At 42.1% G+C, this 20289-nt stretch overlaps 1 protein-coding gene across 1 annotated transcript in view; it reads right to left on the bottom strand.

Moving 5' to 3' along the window:
• Positions 1-20289, bottom strand: part of scube1 (signal peptide, CUB domain, EGF-like 1) — a 100135-nt gene that overhangs the window by 42074 nt on the left and 37772 nt on the right. Inside the window, exon 5 of the mRNA XM_054624405.1 lies at positions 1763-1891. Coding sequence (XP_054480380.1) covers positions 1763-1891 — 129 coding nt within the window. The remainder of the gene's footprint in view (positions 1-1762; positions 1892-20289) is intronic.

Genomic DNA, 20289 nt, shown 5'->3' with positions numbered 1-20289 from the left:
CTGTAACTCGGAGTGGGTTCTCGTGTTTGAAAATTAGTTTTTGAAAAGGTTCCTGTCTTCCTGGAAAACTTGAGGTCAAGAGGGGGCTTAAGAGGGAGGAAAAGAGAAAAGATTTTTTTTTTTTTTTAAATTGATTGAGAAAGAAAAACAAATTGAAGGAATTTGAGAAACATGAGGGACCAGAAAAGATGTGGAAGACTGAGAAAGAGAATGCACTCGTGGAGGAGAGATAAAGCGAGGGCTGGGGATTGAAAATGGAGAAAGAGCAGATGGTAATGAGGAGGTTTCACTGCAGGACCTTTCTGGAGAACACACCAAACTTAGCCCTTATCAACCAGGGAAACTAGGCCCTAAAACAGCCCACTAAGTAGTACTACCTAATGGGCCACAAACTCTTGAGATGGATTTTTCCGTAATGAACAGAAATGATTGGTCGTTTGTGATTCGTCCAATATTTTTGACCTCCTACTTTGCATAATCTTCCTGAATCTTGAGGTGAAAAGGGAAACGAAAGTGCAAATATACTTGGTGAAGGTTTCCTAAACTTCAGGAAGGAAAGAGTATTTGAGATGATTTAAGAAAGGATGGAGAGGAGAATGAAGGACAGAGAGGATGTGGGAGTCAGAAAAAGTGGTAAAAATGGACAGAGAGAACGGAGAAGTAAGGAAAGGTGTGTGTGTGTGTGTGTGTGTGTGTGTGTGTGTGTGTGTGTGTGTGTGTGTGTGTGTGTGTGTGTGTGTGTGTGTGTGTGTGTGTGTGTGTGTGTGTGTGTGTGTGTGTAGACATAACTAGCATTTCTTTCATCACTTGTTTACTGCCGTTCTGTGCCGCCATGCTCAACGGGCCAGCACAGCACTGGGTCCCTCGCCACTAATGAAATGTTACCACAGCGGGTGATGCATTAGAGCTTTTCAGATGCTTACACAATCTTGACACTCTCACCGTCTGAGTGGAGAACAAGATGTGTTGCCAAACAAAGTGTAACTAAAAGCGAATCCCCCCCCCCCCCCCCTTTAAAAAACAGCAGCCCTAAATTCCATGGCTGCAGGCACTCGGTGCGAAGAGTGAGAAACAGCGATGGAGCCGTGAGGGGGGAAGTTTGAGATGTGAATTCTCTACTGAATCCTTCAGCACCTTCAGCTTGGCCTGAAACGCTTTGCTGATTTTGGTATTAAATGTCCACCCTCATATTTTACCGCTGAAGCCTCCTGGAACTTGTCCATCACTGCTATTACAGATGTTGATTACAGGAACAGTTTAGATCCCTCATCGAGCCAGTACGTCACCTAAATAAATTCAAGTCTATGAAGATAAGTGTTAATACCTCGCTGCCATGTGAATTGTGAAATAAAGTGACATGTCAATTGACTAAAGATTAACCGATGACGGCGAGTGTTACGCAAGAGTGCATTTGATTACACGTGGGATATAAAGACATCCAACGCCTGTGAACAGCTCATTTGATAGCTAGTTCACACTACATGACTCTAGCCATGATTTTCCGCTCATTTAAAGTTATGAGCTCCCAAAGAAAAGTCCAGGATCAGAGGCAAATTGACGTTGGGTCAAAGATGTGAAAAAAGAAGCTCGCAAAGGCGTCGCAAACACATTTCAGACACATCGTAGACTCAATCAGACGCATCGTAGAGACTAAAGGTTGACCTAAAAGCCTGATCCCTTCCATGTGTGTGTGTGTGTGTGTGTGTGTGTGTATGTCAATGTGGGGATCTAGGGCAGCACTGAGGTCAGGTGTGATACGTACATGTACAATCTTTCTGGTTCTTGGCCAGCTCAAAGCCAGGACGGCACTCGCATGACACCCCGCCTTTGCCTGGTGCCTCCCTGCAGATGTGGGCACAGCCGTGGTCCTTGTTCATGCAGTTCATCCCGTCTGTGGAGGGGAAAGGGACACAGGAACAGAGAGCTGTGGAACTTTTGTCTGATTGTACAGAGGATAACTCAGCTGACAAGTCATCATCTCCACTGGCACACTTGAGTTATGAAAAGAAGAAAGGAGCAATAAATATTCATTGCTAAATAAGTTACACTTGGAAGTAACATTACAAAACGTCCCAACAGCTTCAAATTCATTGCTGAAAGAAGTGTAACTTGCACGATGGCAGCAGTTACTGTGGCCGGGTATTGTCTTTTGGTCTCCTTTGGATTCTGAGCAGGCACCTCAGTTTCCCAATTTTATTGGTGCTCAGTAGAATGGGTACCGATGTTGTTCTGTGAGATTTCTTATCACGTGCTGCAGAGCCCTTCTGCCCCGGGCCGTGCACAAACCATGCCAATTTGTATTACTTCCTATCAGAATGCTTTATTTAACATAGACCCATAATCACAGGCGAGAACAACTTCATGAGACAATGAGGAGACTTGGAACTGAGGACCTGAGGTTTCTCTGGTGTCTGTCTGTGACAGCGAGCAAAAACTGAACAGCGAAGGTTCATCAAAGCACTGTTTTCCTTTTCTGATTGTTAAAATACAGTTTGATGATTTCTCCAATCCCACCTTCTCACACACTAAAATCCAGACAAATTTCCTTTTCTTAATCAGCACCAATTAAGCCTTACCCCCTAATTTATGACTATGCTCAGCCAAGGTTTTCAGCTGTCACTGATCCAACGCTTCTTGTCAGCACTGACACGGCCGGCCAGCCCTCCTCCTACCCGTCTGATCCCTCCATCCCTTCATTCCTTCACCCGAGCCTCTTATGATGTGGTCTCCTATCCCGGTGATTTGTGGAGCACACTGTGGCAATAATGTCTGGAATAGGCCCGTGTTTAAATCTTCATCAGCTGGGGGAGGAAACAAGGAGGCGGAGGACAGAGGGGCCAGTGCTCTCCAGAGAGGTGAGCGAGGAAGGAGAAGCCGGCCAAAGATATCACTGAGCTCTGGGAAGAACTGGGAAAGTTTGTTTGTAAGTTTGCGGATGGCTACCAGTCATGGTAAAATCGTATGTCTTCACTCGAAGGGATGGTTCTTGTCTTGAATGTGTTTACAACTGAGGTTTAATACACTCTACCGTACAAAGTCTTGGATCAAGTTCCAACTCCTGAAATGTTGACAGTTGTTCAGTGACGTTCAGCGTCTGATACCGACGCACTACTGTATGCATGTAATGTTCCAAAACTGAACGCAGAAGTTTATTTTGAAAAGACTCTATGCAAGTCAAAGGGTCATGGTGACCGAGGCACTGTATATGACGAGCTAGGAGTGAGAATGTGTTGTTTAGATATGAAGTTTTCTTTCAAAATTACTGTTGTACTCATCCTAATTAATCAAATCATGTGACCGGACAGCATCAACGCACTTCTTTGCTACTTTTCAGAGGAGACTTTGGCAAGACACAATGTCAGAAGGAATGTGGCCTACACTATAACAAACTTAACTCCCTTCAAGGACGCTACTGTTACCAAGACAACATCATTTTGTTTCTCGCCCCATCATCTTCTGTATTTTGCAAAATACAAAACAGATCCCTTATTCATTTTGTGCTTGCTGGAGCTAGTTTTCATTCAACATCCTTCTTTGGTGGTTTGTAGCTCTATGGATTAAGTTACTGCAAGAGCTGCAGTACAAGAGCCCTAGTTTGGCGGTAGCTGGGGGATTTAATAGTTAGGAATGTCAGGTGCACTTAAGTGATTTGGTCCTATATTTGTAATGGACTATGTATTTGGATAGCGACTTTCTAGTCTTTCGAATAATCAAAGAGCTTTAACACTACATGTCATCATTCATCCATTCACACACTGATAAAAGGGGCTACCATGCAAGGTCCAACCTCTCCATCGAGACTATCTAACATTCATACCCATTAATATGAGAAATTTGGGGTTAAGGGTCTTGCCCAAGGACACATAGACATGGACTAGCGGAGCCGGGAATCGAACAGCCAATCCTCTGCTCTACCACTGAGCCCCTACCTTTGAGCCACAGTCACCCCATTACAGCCTGATATTATGACCAAATAAACATGATATCTTAAAATAAAAGTTATTCTAAATGTTAAACCTTAAAGGTATAATTTGCAGGAATTTTTTCTAAAAACAGTGTCTAGACAAAAAAATCCTTCTCAGTCAGCACTTATGACCTATTAAAAGTGTGTGGCGGTGTCTTTACAAGCGGCCCACTTCAGAAACATAACGGCCATTGGAGAAAGGCCCACTTTAGCTCTGTCAGATACTGAGCGGCCATATTTGACGGATGAGGACCGGTTGCTAAATCACTGTGTTTTGATGTGCCTGTGCTCCAGTGTTCCCTCTGCTCCTCTGTCTCCTCCGCTGTGTGCAGAGTGACTAAGAACAAAATATGTCAAGGCAGCATCTTCCCGATAGGATAGTGCAGAGGTCTGCAGAGGTGTGGGTCTCTTTATCTATGCTTTGGAACGTAAACGCTGTAAAACAATCGGATATTAATCATGAAAGTCAAAGAACAGCAATGAAGAAATACTCATGATTTTAGCCCAGAATCACCATATTATCATAAGAACCTGGACTTTTAAGAGACATTGCAGCAAAATGGGCCTATTAAGACAAAAAACAACATACCAGGGTTTTTCTTCTGGTAGATGTGCCACTTTAATCTCAAAGAATTTTCTGGTATATTTAGGACTTTAATCCCTGAGGGTTTTTCTCTGTATATTTCACCCCTCCCTTGGCTCTGTAATGTCTGTTTTCTTTTACCTATACTGGCCCAAATTGTCCGTTGTAGATAAGCGACTAATATGATTCTCATTATTTTTGCATCTTTACTCCTGAGGATTTCCATTAGTGTGGTAGCACTCACAAAACTTCATCTAGATCTGGTCCAAAGAAACACCCCTTCCCTGGTCGCCACAGTGAATAATGCCACTTCATGGGGCCCAAGAGTGCTTCAAGTACCTCATTAGGGTGCCATTCCTTCGAGAGAGTCCCCTTCACAAACAAAAAGTCCTTTCTTAAACGCTGCCATTCTAGCTGTCCACTCCCAACGGGACCATTCCATCAAAGTCCCACATCAATGTAGCCAAAGGAAATCTGCATTTACATGATTAACAAAAGATCAAAGAGAATCTGCCCTTCTTTTCAACATTGTATAATCCAGACGATATATTTCAGATAACATTAAAGTGTAGGCAGGAATTGATGCACAGTCAAAGTTGGACCCTGTACAACCCAGAATACTAGCAGGGCAACGATGCCAGGGGGTAACAAAAACTTTCAACAGTTTGCTAAAGCGTGCGTTGACCCTGTTTGAAAACTAAACTCATAAGAAAGCCTAGTATCTACAATCAATTTGAACCTGGGAGAAGTCAAATAAACCAAAGCGGAGGGAGAAGGTGGACGCGGGCCTGGGACTCGGCACAATCGAGCCTAAAGCAACAAACAAGAACTGTGGCCTCTCGACGGGTCGATGTGACGAGGCGGGGAGGGCGAGGGGGAGGACGAGGCCGAGGGGGAGAACAAGGGGGAGAGCCGGCAGCTCACCGACACTTTTATTCGTCAGACCTAAATAACCCACATGGGTCCATGTATACATATTCAGCAGAATCTGTTGTTGAGCCGTGTTTAGCTCAACGTCAGTGTTGACCTGCTGATACACAGGCAGAGAAGGCAGAGACCACATGGACACCACACAAAAGAAGCTAATGTAAAAGTGACTAACAAATGATGCATTGCACAAAAAAAACGTCCTGTGCAATACGTGCATCGTTCCTGCAGTACTCGATCACAACTGTCCCTGAAGGACGTTTTTGGCGGGAAAATGCTGGTTCTGTTCACAAAATTGCAAACATCTTAAAAAAGATTTGACGCCGTTTTTCCTGCTTTCTGTAGCACACACTACTAATTCATAAAATATTCGACGTTCTTAATATAGCCGACAACAAACAAAGGATTATCAGGGTTTTTGTAAAAAAAAACATTTTGTCCACTTTACATTACTGCTAGGCACAGTATTACCGGCTGTTAACCGAAAGGTTGGTGGTTCATGCCCACCCAGGGACGATAGAGTGTTTGGGGCGGCTGTGGCGTAGTGGAGAGCAAGGTAGTTCTCCAATCAGAGGGTCGGTGGTTCGATACCCGGCTTCGGCAGTCGATGTGTCCTTGGGCAAGACACTTAACCCCAAGTTGCTCCCGAAGGCTTGCCATCGGTGTGGACTGGATGTTGCATGAATGTTAGTTAGAGTCTGATGGTGGCACCTTGCATGGTAGCCTGTCATCAGTGTGTGAATGGGTGAATGATATGTAATATACTACTGATTGTAAGTCGCTTTGGATAAAAGCGTCTGCTAAATGACTGTAATGTAATGTAATGTAATGTATTATGAAACAGCGTTCCATGAATTTTAAATGAATTAAGATCTGGAGACATAGCAACAACCACACAGGTGGTTACACAATCAGACAGTCATGGGCAAAAAAAAATTTTAATTTGGAAGATTTAAGCTCACTCAAGTGTTCGAAAAGTGCACTGAGTAGAGCGCAGATCTCCATGAGATGTGTTTCCCTCTGTCCCCTCCCACATAAAGAAAAGTCACCCTGTTGTCCTTTCTCGCTCCCTTACAGTCAGGATGGAGACGAAGATCTTTAAAAAATGAATACGTATTCATCTCGTATTTACCATCGTATCGTATCGAACACACAACCTCCCCACATGGCTATTCAGGTAAATTAATCATTTTTAGCATTCCAAGCCTTTTTAAAACTGTGACACATGACAAAATGTAGACGCAGCGAGTCGGATAGAGAACGGCTGATCAATAATCACCTTCCAAAGACTTAAAAATGATAAGAAATAAGGAATAAGGAAATCTTTGTCTGCCAGAAATGAATCTGAAAATAATATCCTTAAAGAATGGTGTTGTGTTTTTTGGAACTGGTCGGATTGAATGTGAAGTATTTTTGATTTGAGTACTTTAGCTCTGAAGTGCAAACACGTGCATGCCTCTTTGCAATAAAGTGGTGTTTATGTCACTTTTGATGGGAATTCTTCAGTCAGCAACAAAAAGGTAGAGAGAAGGTTGATGTTCCTTCCTTCCAGCTCGGTGTGGAGCTCTGTTTGGATTGGGGAGGTCAGCAGGTTTACAGCTACTGAGGCTCCTCACCGGGAGCCCCAGCAGGTCCAGATAAAACACTGAGACACGTCTTCACGCCCCAGCGAGAGCCCGTAGGACACAGTCTGTCTCTCACACAGTCTCTCCTCTGTCTCTTTTATTATCCTCCTGTCTGTCTTTCTCTTTCACGTTCCCCGCCTCTCTTCATCCACCTCTCCACACATCTCGCTCACTCTCTCAGGAACTCTGACTCCAGATGAGGTCCAAGCATATCAGAGCAGTGTTATTACAACCTGACTCTTGCAGTGTTACACCCCAAAGCCCTAAAAGTCTGGCTGGCAGAGTATAATGGGAGACAGAAAAAAAAAAGGAGGAATGAAGTGAAAGACGGAGACGGATAGAGAGAGAAAAAGTGAAGAAAGAGGAGAGGAATGTGGAAGAGAGAAGTAGACGGAGAGATGGAGACAGAGTAGGATAATTTAGAGCCTCACAGTCGCTCTCCTCCCACTTTCCTCTGAGGCTGATGAGGAATGAGGTGATGCTGAACGCCAGTCTCACAGCCTGATCTCCTCACCAGGGAGAGAGAGAGACATTTCTCACTTTCAATCAACTGTGGAGAAAGTGCAATGTTAACTTTTGAACATGTTGCAACATTGGAAATTTTAATAATTGAACTATGAAATTATTAACTACATAGATTAGGTCCGATGATATTATTAAAACACAAATAAATATAATAGCCTGAACATCACGGTGTTGTCACTCGTCCTTTGTTTGTTAGTTTATTTATTAGGATTCCTTTTAGCATTACAAGCACTTACGACAGTCGTATGCTTTATTCACATCGCACGTGAACATGTCAATTTACTTGCTAATTTAACAAATCCAGACGAAATTGCAGTCAGACCTATTTTGTTAAAGCCAGACTCATGCTCCACATTGAAAATAATGGTGCATCACACACTAGAGGAGATTATTACATCCATCGTGCCAGATGCAATGCACCAGCTCACGTGATCCCCTGCCATGGGGAAGCAGACGTAAACAAAACGTAGACTGACGCGTTGCAACAACTAGTTGGTTAAGTGTATTTCAAGCTGGTCCTGGTAAAACGTTGGGTAATAGTTATACTCATTACGCAGAGAGTTCGGAAGGAGATTAACATTTCTAAAATGTTACAGATCTACGTAAAAACCTGTGGATCTAACGTTAGCAGATCATTAACTAGCATTAGCACTTCTATGCTACGTTAGCTGCTGAAGGTATATTGAGTTGATATTGTATATTGTATATTGATATTGGCTAAGCGAAAGGTCAATTGAGTTGACACAGTCGTGTTTCTACAACTATAGACTTTGACTAAATAGATGAACTGCAGAAAAACAGCAACAGAAAAAAGAAAAGAAAGACACTAGCACGAGTGTCTGTGTGTGCATATACATCATGTACAATATGTGTGTTTTGTATATGCACACCAGCTAGTGACGCCCACTGTCTGTGCCAACACATGTACCAATTACAAGTGGCACAAAACCACACATAAAGACTTCCACTTAAAAGGCCTTTTTTAAAAGAAGCTTTTAAAAAAAGCCTCAAATGCTTGATCAAACAGGAACAATTTATACTGCTGTTACAGCTTCCTCTGGGAAGGAAGCACTGTTATATCAGTGCTTGGTGACGTGCAGTTTCTTGTGTGTAGTTAATAGGCTGTGTACTTTTTATTAACCTGTTGCTGTCAGTGAAGATATTAGTCTCTGCTCTTTAAACATTTTTCGTCTGTGTCATTTCTTAGAGGCCGATATTTAAATCTGACATTCGGCGTTACCGAAACTTTGCATAGCAGTATGGGAAACAGTGTTTTTTGAACCTGGGTAACTAAGCCACACCAAGGAAATTAAGTTACAAAAAGTGGTTTGGAATTTAAGACTAAAGTAAGTGATGAAGTGTAACAAAATATTCTTTATGAGTATTAAGTAAGTGAAAAGCCCACCAGACAGAAAAAAGAAACCCTCCTCAACCGTCTCTCCCCCCTCCCTCCACTTTTCCATCCGTGCTTTTGTAAATGCCGTTTTAATTGAAATCTGTCAAACGCTGGTTGTTTCTCATTTTCTCTCTTTCTCTTTCTCTTTCTCTCTCTCCCCCCCCCATCTCTCGCTGTCTCTCTCTCTCTCTCTCTCTTTATCTCTCTCTCGCGCTGTTCCGCTCAAACCACAGCGCTATAGGTGCTAAGCCATGAATTTCAATGAGAGCTTTTCTTGGCTGCATTGAACCCCTTTAAATAAGGACGGTTCCTTTCTTATAACCCTCCCCAATCTATTCTATAAACCCACTAGAACACACATACGCACACACACACACACACACACACACACACACACACACACACACACACACACACACACACACACACACACACACATCCCTCTCCCTCATTCTTTTACTTCCTCTTTCTATATATCGCTCTAACTTCACATGCATCACAGTGCCAGGACTGTGGACTTTAGCATCAATATATGACTTTAATTTTAAGACATGAGTATTGTTACACCAGGCATGGGTACGGTCAGCTTTTATGCTTATTCTTTGTGAGATTTGGAGGGAATTCGGTTGAATGAAATAACTGAACAGGCCTTGGGTCCTGTTCTTGCAGAGCAAACAGAACCAAAGCTCGGTCTTGAACGGTTGTGAAAGAACAAAAAATACTGTGTTTACCTTCCGCTTCAGTGAAGCCAAAAAAGAAAATGCCCACAGCAATAACAGAGAGAGGGGGCAAGTAGCAAAACCCCTATCGGGACCGGAAGCAACAGGGTGTTTGGGAAATGTGGTCTTAATTAAAGGAAAACTAACATGTGCTACCAAACTGCCTTGATAATTCTCTTCTTTTATTTAAAGTAACTTTAAAGATCATAAGAAATTACCAGTTGAACTACCTGAAACTAGAATTCCCTTTTCACCCAGGATTTCTTGCCATAAATGTAGTTGGTTTAACGGACAGAACTGAAATAATTGACCTTATTCTATCAATTTATTTTACCCTTTCATATTCTTTACATTAATAGAGCAAATAGTCCCCAGCGCTAAATAAAGTCTGGGGGGGCTGGAGCCGATCTCAGCTGTCATTGGGTGAAGGCAGGGTACAGGAAATATGCCGAAAACTGATGGTGTTTCTTGTAAAACTACTGCGTTCTGTGCGTATCTGTTTAGAATGGGCCTATTGCTTGGGTCCTTTTTTTTTATCCTACTATGGCAAAGGCATGACGCACCCTACTCTGTCACTGATTGGTTTATTTTGCTGATCTGACGCTAAACCTAACCAATCTCACTCCTCATGCAGAAAACTAACCAACCCACCAACAAAGGCAACCAGTAGCACATGGCCGATCGGAATACATGCCTGCACGGAGTGGGCCGATTGATCGTCAAGAAGTACTCATTGCTCGTTGACTCTAGGGAATTGAAGAAGAATTAGGTTGTAATCTTAGTATTTCCAGCATCCACCGGCAAAAGTAGACTGCAGTCAATGAGCCACGGCCTGTAAAGACCCTCTGCGCACGGCATGCTCGAATCAGTTCACAGAGTCCTGAAGTCCCTGATATCTAGCTTGTTTATTCAAAATGTATTAATATTTAGCGTGTCATATGTTCAAATAGCACTATATTAAACAGTGCACGCCCTTGAGTCCCCAGCAGTAATCCCGCCAAGTGTGAAGTAGTTTGGAGGAGTGGTTCTCCAAAATGTGCAAAGGACACACCAACATATCCACAGACAGACACAACAACGTTTCCTAGCTTAATAGTGTCATGATCAGCTGTCATGTAAAGTCAATTAAATGTGTAGCTAATGAGCTACAACCTGGAAGCCTCAGGTTCGTGACAGTACTCGTATCCTCTAAACAACAGCCATAAGGTCAAGCAGCATCGTTTACATGGAGGCAAGAGAGTAGGCGAACCAGAGTTCAGTGTGTTATGTTAACAGAGTCCAGCTGCTAACGTTAAAGAGAGGAAAAACTTTTGGGGGAGAACTGTTTGATTCACACAGCCCTTGTTAACAGAAATAGTATGACTACAAAGCGTGTGTGTGTGTGTGTGTGTGTGTGTATCAGACTTGTTCCGGCTAAAGGCAGATGTTAGTATCCTGTAAAAAGGCTGGGAAATGATGAGACAGGAGGACGTTTATTTCATGCGTATGTTTGCGTGTGTGTCCGTGTATATGTATGTGTCCTCTCCCTGTGTTTCCTGTGTTTGCTACTGAGCAGCAGCTCCACACCAGGTCAGCTACCACGCCCTCGTATTAAACATTTCCACTGACCACGGACAAACTCTGGCCTAAAAATAAGCACTGAGGGGGGAAAAGAGCAGAACAGTGGGGGCAAAAGAAAAAAATGGGTATTCCACCTTCCGCTTGCAGGTAAATAACTTGTGTTTACCTCAAAGAGAGAGAGAGAGAGAGATTGCTGAGTTATTAGAGCTTGTTTTCAAAGTTAAAATCACATGCCGGAATAATATTTAAACAAAGTATTTATAAAATGTAGGAAGAGCGTGTGTTTTCCGAAGGAAAGCATTAGTCACTTTCAGCACCTCAACCATGCTATGATGACCTAGTGTGTGTGTGTGTGTGTGTGTGTGTGTGTGTGTGTGTGTGTGTGTGTGTGTGTATGTGTGGTGTGCCTATAACGGACGTTGTTTCATGCTTAGGCCTGGTTTGACACTCTCACAGAGATGGGGGTGGGGGGGGGGGTGTAATACAAAACACAAACAGAGGCCACTCCACTTCAAGGGTTCAGGACAAACATTGCGGGATAATACTGGCTCCGTTCAGGGTCCTAGCTCATTCACTGCTTTATATTTCCCTTCAAGTCTTACAGAAGATAAACTTTATTGATCCTGTTTCGGTGAATTGTACACCTCGCAATGTTTTTTTCATCTACTCTGATTTTTTTTAATGATGACTTTTGCGTGTTCAAAAGGTCTGTGTTTCTAACCCTAACTTCTAGTAGTTTCAGGGTGTTTTTTTTGCTCCTGTCGTATTTTTCTCTGTGGTCTTGATTTTGACTGCAATATAAAAGTCCTGCCCCTCAATGGAAAAGAACAATCATGACTAGAAGTAGAGAGAACCCAAACATGTCTTCTGCATAGTATGACACAGTTACAATGCCATAAATCATAAGAAAGAAAAACGCCACGCACATTTTTCCAAGTGTCCACAAGTGTTACCAATGTTGGGGGAAATAACGGAGGCTCCACGTGCTATGTACGTTGAACTATTTACATTTGTACAACCTCTACTTACAGCTTCTCCTCTCCTCTCTGCTCTGTTTTCAGCAGACTGCAGTTCAGTCGACGTTTCATGGAATTTTATTCTAACGGGACTGTTGGTGAATTAATCATGGCTTCCTAATTGCGCTGAGGAGGTCAGAATTTTATGTTTTGTACAGGATCTGTTTAGAGTAAACGGTTTATTTGGGTCGAGATTTTAAATGAGACATGAAAAAATTCAAATAAAAGTTTTTAAGCTTAGTTTCTGTTGCTTTTTCAGATGACAGTGTAAGTCACACATGATGAGGAGAGATGAAAAGATGACTAGGACCGTCTATACAGCTTCTGGCTGTGATCAACGGTGTAGTTTTGGCGATTGTTTGAAGAAAACATGCTTTTTAAGGGTCTGACTGTCACTAAATAAAGAAGAAATGGTTCCATATGAAGAAACGTCTCGTCACAGCAGGTCCACCGACGGCCGAACGGAATGCTCTTATTTGATATTGTACAATAGCATCAATAGCAAATTTAAATGAATGCTGATATTTTTAGGCTACTTGAATATAATCAAAACTGCTGTGTCAAACTCGATAATGTTGATTTTTATCATTTCTAAAGCATTTCAAACTCAAAATTGCTTTTAAATAATTAAATATACATCCACAAACGCATCACTGTGACTTATACACATCTTTGTGATTGTATCTTAGAGAAAATTCAAAACACGAGAGAATGGAATGTGGCGAGTTCTCCCAATCATGTGAACAAGCAACTTTAGAACAGATCTGTTCGTAGGAGTTATTTGTGCATGAGGCCTAATGTTTTTCTTGTGCATCGCAATTTATCGTCTTCCATATCAACAATAACCTCATTCTTTCGTTCAAGCCAAAGCCAAAACCTTTCTGTCTTTTTTTTAAGATTACAGGAGCATTTCCAGCGTCCTTTAGCGTCCTTGCCAGTGGCAGGAGATCAACACATACTCACACCTAAACTTAATGCTCACAGTTTCAAACATATGGTTAAAGTTTTACGATACGGTCCCAGTTTAGGCGACAAAATCACTGGGGTAGGTTTGGGTTAAAATAAGTAATAACTTATGTCACGTACACAGCTCGCGCACATAACTTAAACAGGCCCTATTATGCTATTTTCCAGGTGCATATTTTTATCTCCAGTTACAGTTACAACATGTTTACATGCGTTAATGCTCATAATCCTCCTTATTTGTCTCATCCTGGCTGTCCTGCAGCACCTCTTCTCAGCCTCTCTCTGAAATGCTCCATTGTAGCGCTTGCTCCTCCCTCCAGAAAGCAAAGTCTGCCCTGATTGGTCAGCTAGCCCGCTCTGTTGTGATTGGTCAATGTTTCACATTTCAAAAAACTCTTCCTCCGGAGCTTCAGCTCCGTCTCTCTCTTTTGTTGTTTGAGGGCCAAACTAGCCAGAGAGTTTTACGTCACTTCCGTAACATTATGACCTCAGGTTTTACACTCTACGGACCTTTTACATGTACAAAAATATATATAACACACTAAAGGAGAGGGGAAAAGTGGAAAAGCATAATAGGGCCACTTTAAGTTAAAATAACTCCATGTTGACTCCATTGTCTGCCGGGTCAAAGTTCTGTATTTGTTTGACTCACCCATTAGTTCCGAACTCCCACCTCCATGGACTAACGTCACCTGACTTCCCCGTCATAATTACTACAGCCACAAGAGGACGCCCCCTAAATAGTGTCTTAAACATGTGTTGTTATTTGTAGGGTAGGACAGTCTTGGAATAACACTATGATGAGATAACTAAATCAGAGTTGTGACTTCTTTTCATTAATTTCAACTTTTAAATTGTAATAACTCTGGTTAAAACAACACCTTTAGGGCATTACTTTGGGCCGGATTAAAACTGAGCGTTCCATCTAATGACATGCTGCTACACACATTAGGGTTTCTTGAATAACGACTGCTGAGCGTTTACAGTATTTGAAAGACACACGGAGCTGTAAGGGTTTAGGATGTGTGACAGGTGAATGGTTTCTGGCTTTTGATGGTGTTTGTAATTGATGATGGTAACAGCCAGGTAGACAGAGCTCCCTGTACTTAAGAGTTCCCACATGCCCCTGGGCCGTCGTTTCAAAAGCTCCACCGTACCTCCAATTTCCTGCTTTGGTTTGTTTAAAGTGAGAATTCCTCCGTGTGTGAGCTTTTGTGCACGAATACATGTCCGTGCATTTGTGTCTATAGGTATGTGTGTGTGGGTGCGTGGGTGTGTGTGTGTGTGTGTGTGTGTGTGTGTGTGTGTGTGTGTGTGTGTGTGTGTGTGTGTGTGTGTGTGTGTGTGTGTGTGTGTGTGTGTGTGTGTGTGTGTGTGTGTCAGCAGCCTCAGTCTGCTTCCTCTCCTCACACAACTCCAAATAAACGCGTGCGGCTTCCATTGGTCCGCTCCACTCTGTTTGTCTCTCTGTGTTTATTTTTCTTTTTCTCCCCACTCAACGTTCACAACTCCCCCCCCATCCCGTGCTCCCACAATGCATTGCTCTCTTAGCCTTCCCTCTCACTCAACACATAGCACACTGTATACATATATTGTGTGTGAGCTATATGATCACTTTAAACAATAGCAACACTTTACATTATGTCCGGCCATTAAGCATTTATATATATATATAAAAAACTATAATTGAGGGCTGCTGTATTAACAGATTATGAACTACAACATAGTAAAACACAGTTGTAGTATTTTTAAATAAAGTGTCACATTTACATTTTTACACTGTCATATAGCTGCAATGTATATTATTACTCAAAATTTAAGGGGACTACAATTTGCAACCATTTTTTTCAGATTCGGCGACCATAAACTGATGCCTGGCTTTAAAACGTTAGTTTTGATCATTGTATATTATTATCATGATATCAATATTATAATTTGCTGCTTTTCTTTTTCATACGTGTCTACAAACTGAATACCCTCGGGTTCTGGACTGTTTACTGGATTAAAAGAGGAATTTGAAGACTACACCTTGGACTTTTTTTTCAATTTTATTAATTGATTAATCAAAAGAAAAAGCTGGATTAAACATCTAATGAAAATATTGGTTCATTTCAGCCTCAAAGTCATCACATTATACTGAGCAGCACGTACAAGAGTAACCAGCTGCTACCCTGCACTACACTGAGCCCCTGCATGTTGGAGCACCATGCATCATCTGCCAATTACCTCCTGTTGATTGTAATCCCGACCATTCCACACTACATTAAGCCTTCCAGGAGCTGCCAGGCGACTCTGCCCCTAAATCACACAGAGCTGTAGTTTCTCCACTGGGAGCCGTGCTCAAACCCAGACTTTTCATACTGTGGGGGAAACTCAAATATGGGGGGGTTTAAAAAAATGTGTAACTTTAAAATAAAACACTTGGACATTTTCCATTGTATTAAGATTCTTAATAAATAGTTTGTTTGATCAAAATGGTTTATTCTTCTTGCACACAGTCGGCCCTCTAGTGCCCGGTCATCCTGTTCCACAAGTTCACAAAGACTTCTGCGATCAAACGTTCTCTTGGAGCGCCAGGCATGGCGTCCGCATGAGATGGTGTTTAAAATTCCCTGCCTACTGCCAACTCCAACTTTTGCCAGGAAATTGGTGTTGAGCTCAGAGAAGAATTTACAAGCGTATTGTTTTTGCTATGTTTTGGCGAGGGCCACGATGGTCCGAAAGGCACAATTAATAAATCAGACGGGCCCGGTCAACTCAGAGGCAATGATTTGATATCTAATACACCAACCAATCAACCCCGGCACTGTTGCTGCAAATCACTCGCAGGAGTTTCTGGAAGTGAGCTTCTCCATTTTGCCTGTCACCGTTGGGCCTGTGAGCTGACTCATGTGGTCATGGCCTTCCCTCATCATGACAGATCAGGAACATTTTCTGCAAGAGCTGTTTTCCCAACTAGAGATATAGAGCTTTCAGCCAGAGTCTTTCAGGTTTCTCGCCTGGATGTGCTTCAGACAGAGCTGCACAGCACAACAGAGTGGAAACACGGCATAATGGAACAAACAATTGTTGCTAGGCTTTATTACCCTCTAGACGACTGTCAGGGAGAAAGAAATGAGCCGCGAGCTGACACTTACCATACGCAAAGCAACAATCTAACACCATCTCTCATTCTTACACACAGTTGCTTGAGAGATAATTTTATATCTTCCAGACTATAGTTGGAGAAGCTGGTTTTAGCCCAAAAACCCGGTTGCTGTTATGGTGAATATGGCCTCTCATGATGAGATTAAAAGCGGACGATCTCTGTGGATCAATAAAGGCTTATCTTCTCTTACATATCCTGCTTAACATCTAAGCTCAATTGTGTTCTCACCTCTTCAAGAAGTACTACCCTGAGCCTTCCTCTTAGCACTTATTGTATTCGTATCAGTTCGTTGCACTTATTGTCTTCGTAGTAATCTGCCTCTGCACTATACTTTTGCTCTGGCTTATGCTTTTAGATGCTTGTTTAAGAAAGGAGATGCACTTATGACTTCTGGTGACTAGTAGTTCTCTTGAATACCTATGTTGAATACACTTCCTGTAAGTCGCTTTGGATAAAAGCGTCTGCTAAATGACTGTAATGTAATGTAAATGTAATGTTCTAAACGCCTGGGTGATGGAATGTTCACTACAACCATAACAGACATGGACTTTACCCACCAGACAGATGAGAGCTGACTTTGACTCTAGCTAAAAAACTTGCGACTTGACTCTGACTCTAGCTCAGAGATTTGTGACTTGACTTGGTTTTGCCCCTAAAAGACTTGTGACTTGACTTTGACTCTAACTCAAAGACTTGAAACTTGACCCTCAAAGACATGAGAATTAATGTGCACAGATTAAACTCTAACTTGTAATTTGTGATTCAAACAAAATTGAGACTTGACTTAGACTTAACGACTTGAGTCTTGACTTGTGTCTTGACTGTAAATCTAACTCTGAGACTTGCGACATGACTTGGGCTATAGCTCAAAAACGTGCAACTTAACTTTGACTGTAGCTCAGGGATTTGAGGCGTGACTTAAACTTTGCCCCTCAAAGACTTGAGACTTGACTTTTAATCTAACTCAAAGACTTGAGACTTGCCTCTCAAAGACTTGAGAATTAACTTAAACTTTAACTTAGAGACTTGACTTGGACTTTGCCCCTCAAAGACTTGAGACTTGACTTAGACTCAAAGACTTGAGTCTTGACTTGAAATCTAACTCAGAGACTTGGACTAAAGCTCAAAAAAGCAACTTAACTTTGACTGTAGTTCAAGGATTTAAGACTTGACTCGGACTTTGCCCCTTAAAGACTTGAGACTTGACTTAGACTTGCACCTCAAAGACTTGAATCATGACTTAAAATCTAACTCAGACTTGCAACTTGACTTTGACTCTAGCTCAGAAATTTGAGACTTGCCCCTCAAAGACTAGAAACTTGACTTTGACTCTAGCTCAAAGACTTGATAATTGACTTTGACTCTAGCTCAAAGACTTGATAATTGACTTTGACTCTAGCTCAAAGACTGGAGGCTTGACTTGGACTTTCCCGTCAAAGACTTGAGAAGAGACTTTATTTCAGATAATAACTGTATAACCACTTAATAGAATGTGATAGCTTAATATGGTAAAGCCTGTCTGACTGTTTGTTGTCAGATTGATCCACTATCTTTAAACTGAGTGTTGGAGGTCTTAATCTGGTTTAAGGCGGAACCTTTGGAGGATCAAATATACAGAGTGAATAAAAGGAGACAAGATGAAGAAACGGGCCACGGCAGGGAAGATGGAAAAAAACATGCGCGAGGAGACTCCTGTGGGACACCGGGTAGCTGCTGCTATTCCTGTGCAGGAGACGGAGAGGAGACAAGAGTCCAATTGACGATCTCTGGACGGGGAGGGGGCTGTGTGGTGGTGGTTAAAGGCTCAGAACAGCCTGCCAGAGCAGGGCAACAGGGAATATACCACAAGCATCTTCACTGCTTATTTACCGTGAACATCCCTCTGACAGTAGCAGGATTTACACATGTTGACACAGTCATAACTTTGAATAAACAAATATATGGGTTTTTGATATTTAATTGGATTTGCATGAATAAATGGTTGAATAATGTACTTTTGGGGCATTTTTTTAAAGGATAAGGAATTAAAAAATATATTTTACTGTTAAAAAAGTAAAATAAGTTAATGAAATTTGGTAACTCGATTTGCATTTTTAATCTGTGGTCTCCATCTCATAAAAATGAAAACTCTCAGTGGCTGTCCCCTGAATTCTGTCCGAAAAACCTTGAGAAATGGTTTGAGCGAGATATATTCACATGCTGGTTCATAGGGTTTCCAGTGAGCAAACATGCTTCTATTTCTGCATCTCTTTCACCTCTTTCTCTGAATGTCTCCACAGAGAATCCTCTTAACGTCCGCGATGCCGGGTCCTAACACGCCCTCGCGCTGGCCACGCTGACGCTGTGAGGAGCACCAAGGGAGGAGTTGGGAGAGGTGACTGTGCTGCAGCCTCTTCCTGTATTTGATCTCACCCTCAACTCCCCCTCAGTCTTCATCCCTCACCATGTTCCCCGAGCGCCTCCTTCTTTTGTGCCACTGCAAAGATGACAGATGACCGTCCTTTCGTCCCGTATTTGAACTTCACCGCCACACTGTGCCCATTCACAGTCACATGCATGTGAGCATTGTGCCTAGAGAATGTATGTGTGTGTGTGAGTGGAGAGGGAATAAGGAGGCCTCCTCACCTCGGGATCACCGCTCCCTCAGACTGAACCCATAAATTAAATGTGACAGGCGTAATGGGTCGGGGATGCCAGGGTAGTGGGGTCAAACGATTTAAAGAAATCCAATGCCACTGTGGGAGTGGAAGGCGACCGGCCGAGTCAGAGGCATGATGTCAGTGCCCTCGGATCCCACGTCTCCTTGTGATCCAGAGCCTGCCACAGGGTCACGCACAAGGGAGATACTTTTTAGGACAGTGAGAGTCAACAGTAAAGAGGAGGGGGCGACAATGAGGGGAGATCCATTTCACCACCGAAGAAGCTTCATGTTCAAAAGGATCAACATGTAAGTGATCAAACCATTTTACAGCCCTCTGGGTAGTATCTCGTTCAGACGAACTGTAGTGTATGAACCTATACGACAGCCTATCGGGCCATTGTTGGTAAAAGAAAATAATAATAACAGAGCCCGAGGAGGGGGTAAAGTTGTAATATTACAAGAAAAAAATGTGGACATTCTCTGATATTTTTTGCACTAGGCGGCTCACATTGCTGCTGTGATAAACGGTGGCATCTGTGGTGGGATGATGAGTTTTTTCACGTACATTTGTGATTTTAATCTTTGAGAATATCATATTTTTTTCTTACTAACTTTCTAACTAACTCATAGAATATGTTAAGTTTTTTTCTTTGAAATTTGTGAGATTTTTCATGTACATTTACCACTTTAATCTCAGAGAATAGTTTTTTTTCTCTGAATATTACCCTCTTTCCCCAGTACCATACTGTATATATATATATTATTATTATTATTACATGCTCACAATAACAATGCTAACTTTTGTTTAGCAGGTGAGTTTTTTTTCCATTTTCACCACCGTAGTTTAGCATGTTAGCACTAAAAACAAAGTGCAGTTAAAGCTAATAGGAACGTCATTTGTTTTGCAGTTGTTCGGTCATAGATTAGTAATTTATATTTTCACCTAATAGCAGTGCTACATATGCTACATATGTCATCAGGGATCACCCTGATGACATATCCAACAGTTGCTGGGATTTTCTAGTCTGGAAGTGCTAACATTGCCATCCCTTGAACCTTGTTACTAGCATGGATCAAAGCTGTTTAAAATGACATATTTTCATTGGCCATATGCAAAGAATTTCTCAGGCTAAAGACAAATACTCCCAACTACATTTTACACGTCTGTTCCTGAGGGCCCATCGACTCATAATCCATCCATTCCTAAAGAATCATATTC

Source organism: Anoplopoma fimbria, chromosome 23 (genome assembly GCF_027596085.1).
Source record: "Anoplopoma fimbria isolate UVic2021 breed Golden Eagle Sablefish chromosome 23, Afim_UVic_2022, whole genome shotgun sequence".
Classification (NCBI taxonomy): Eukaryota; Metazoa; Chordata; class Actinopteri; order Perciformes; family Anoplopomatidae; genus Anoplopoma; species Anoplopoma fimbria.
This window is presented reverse-complemented; position numbering and strand designations above follow the sequence as displayed.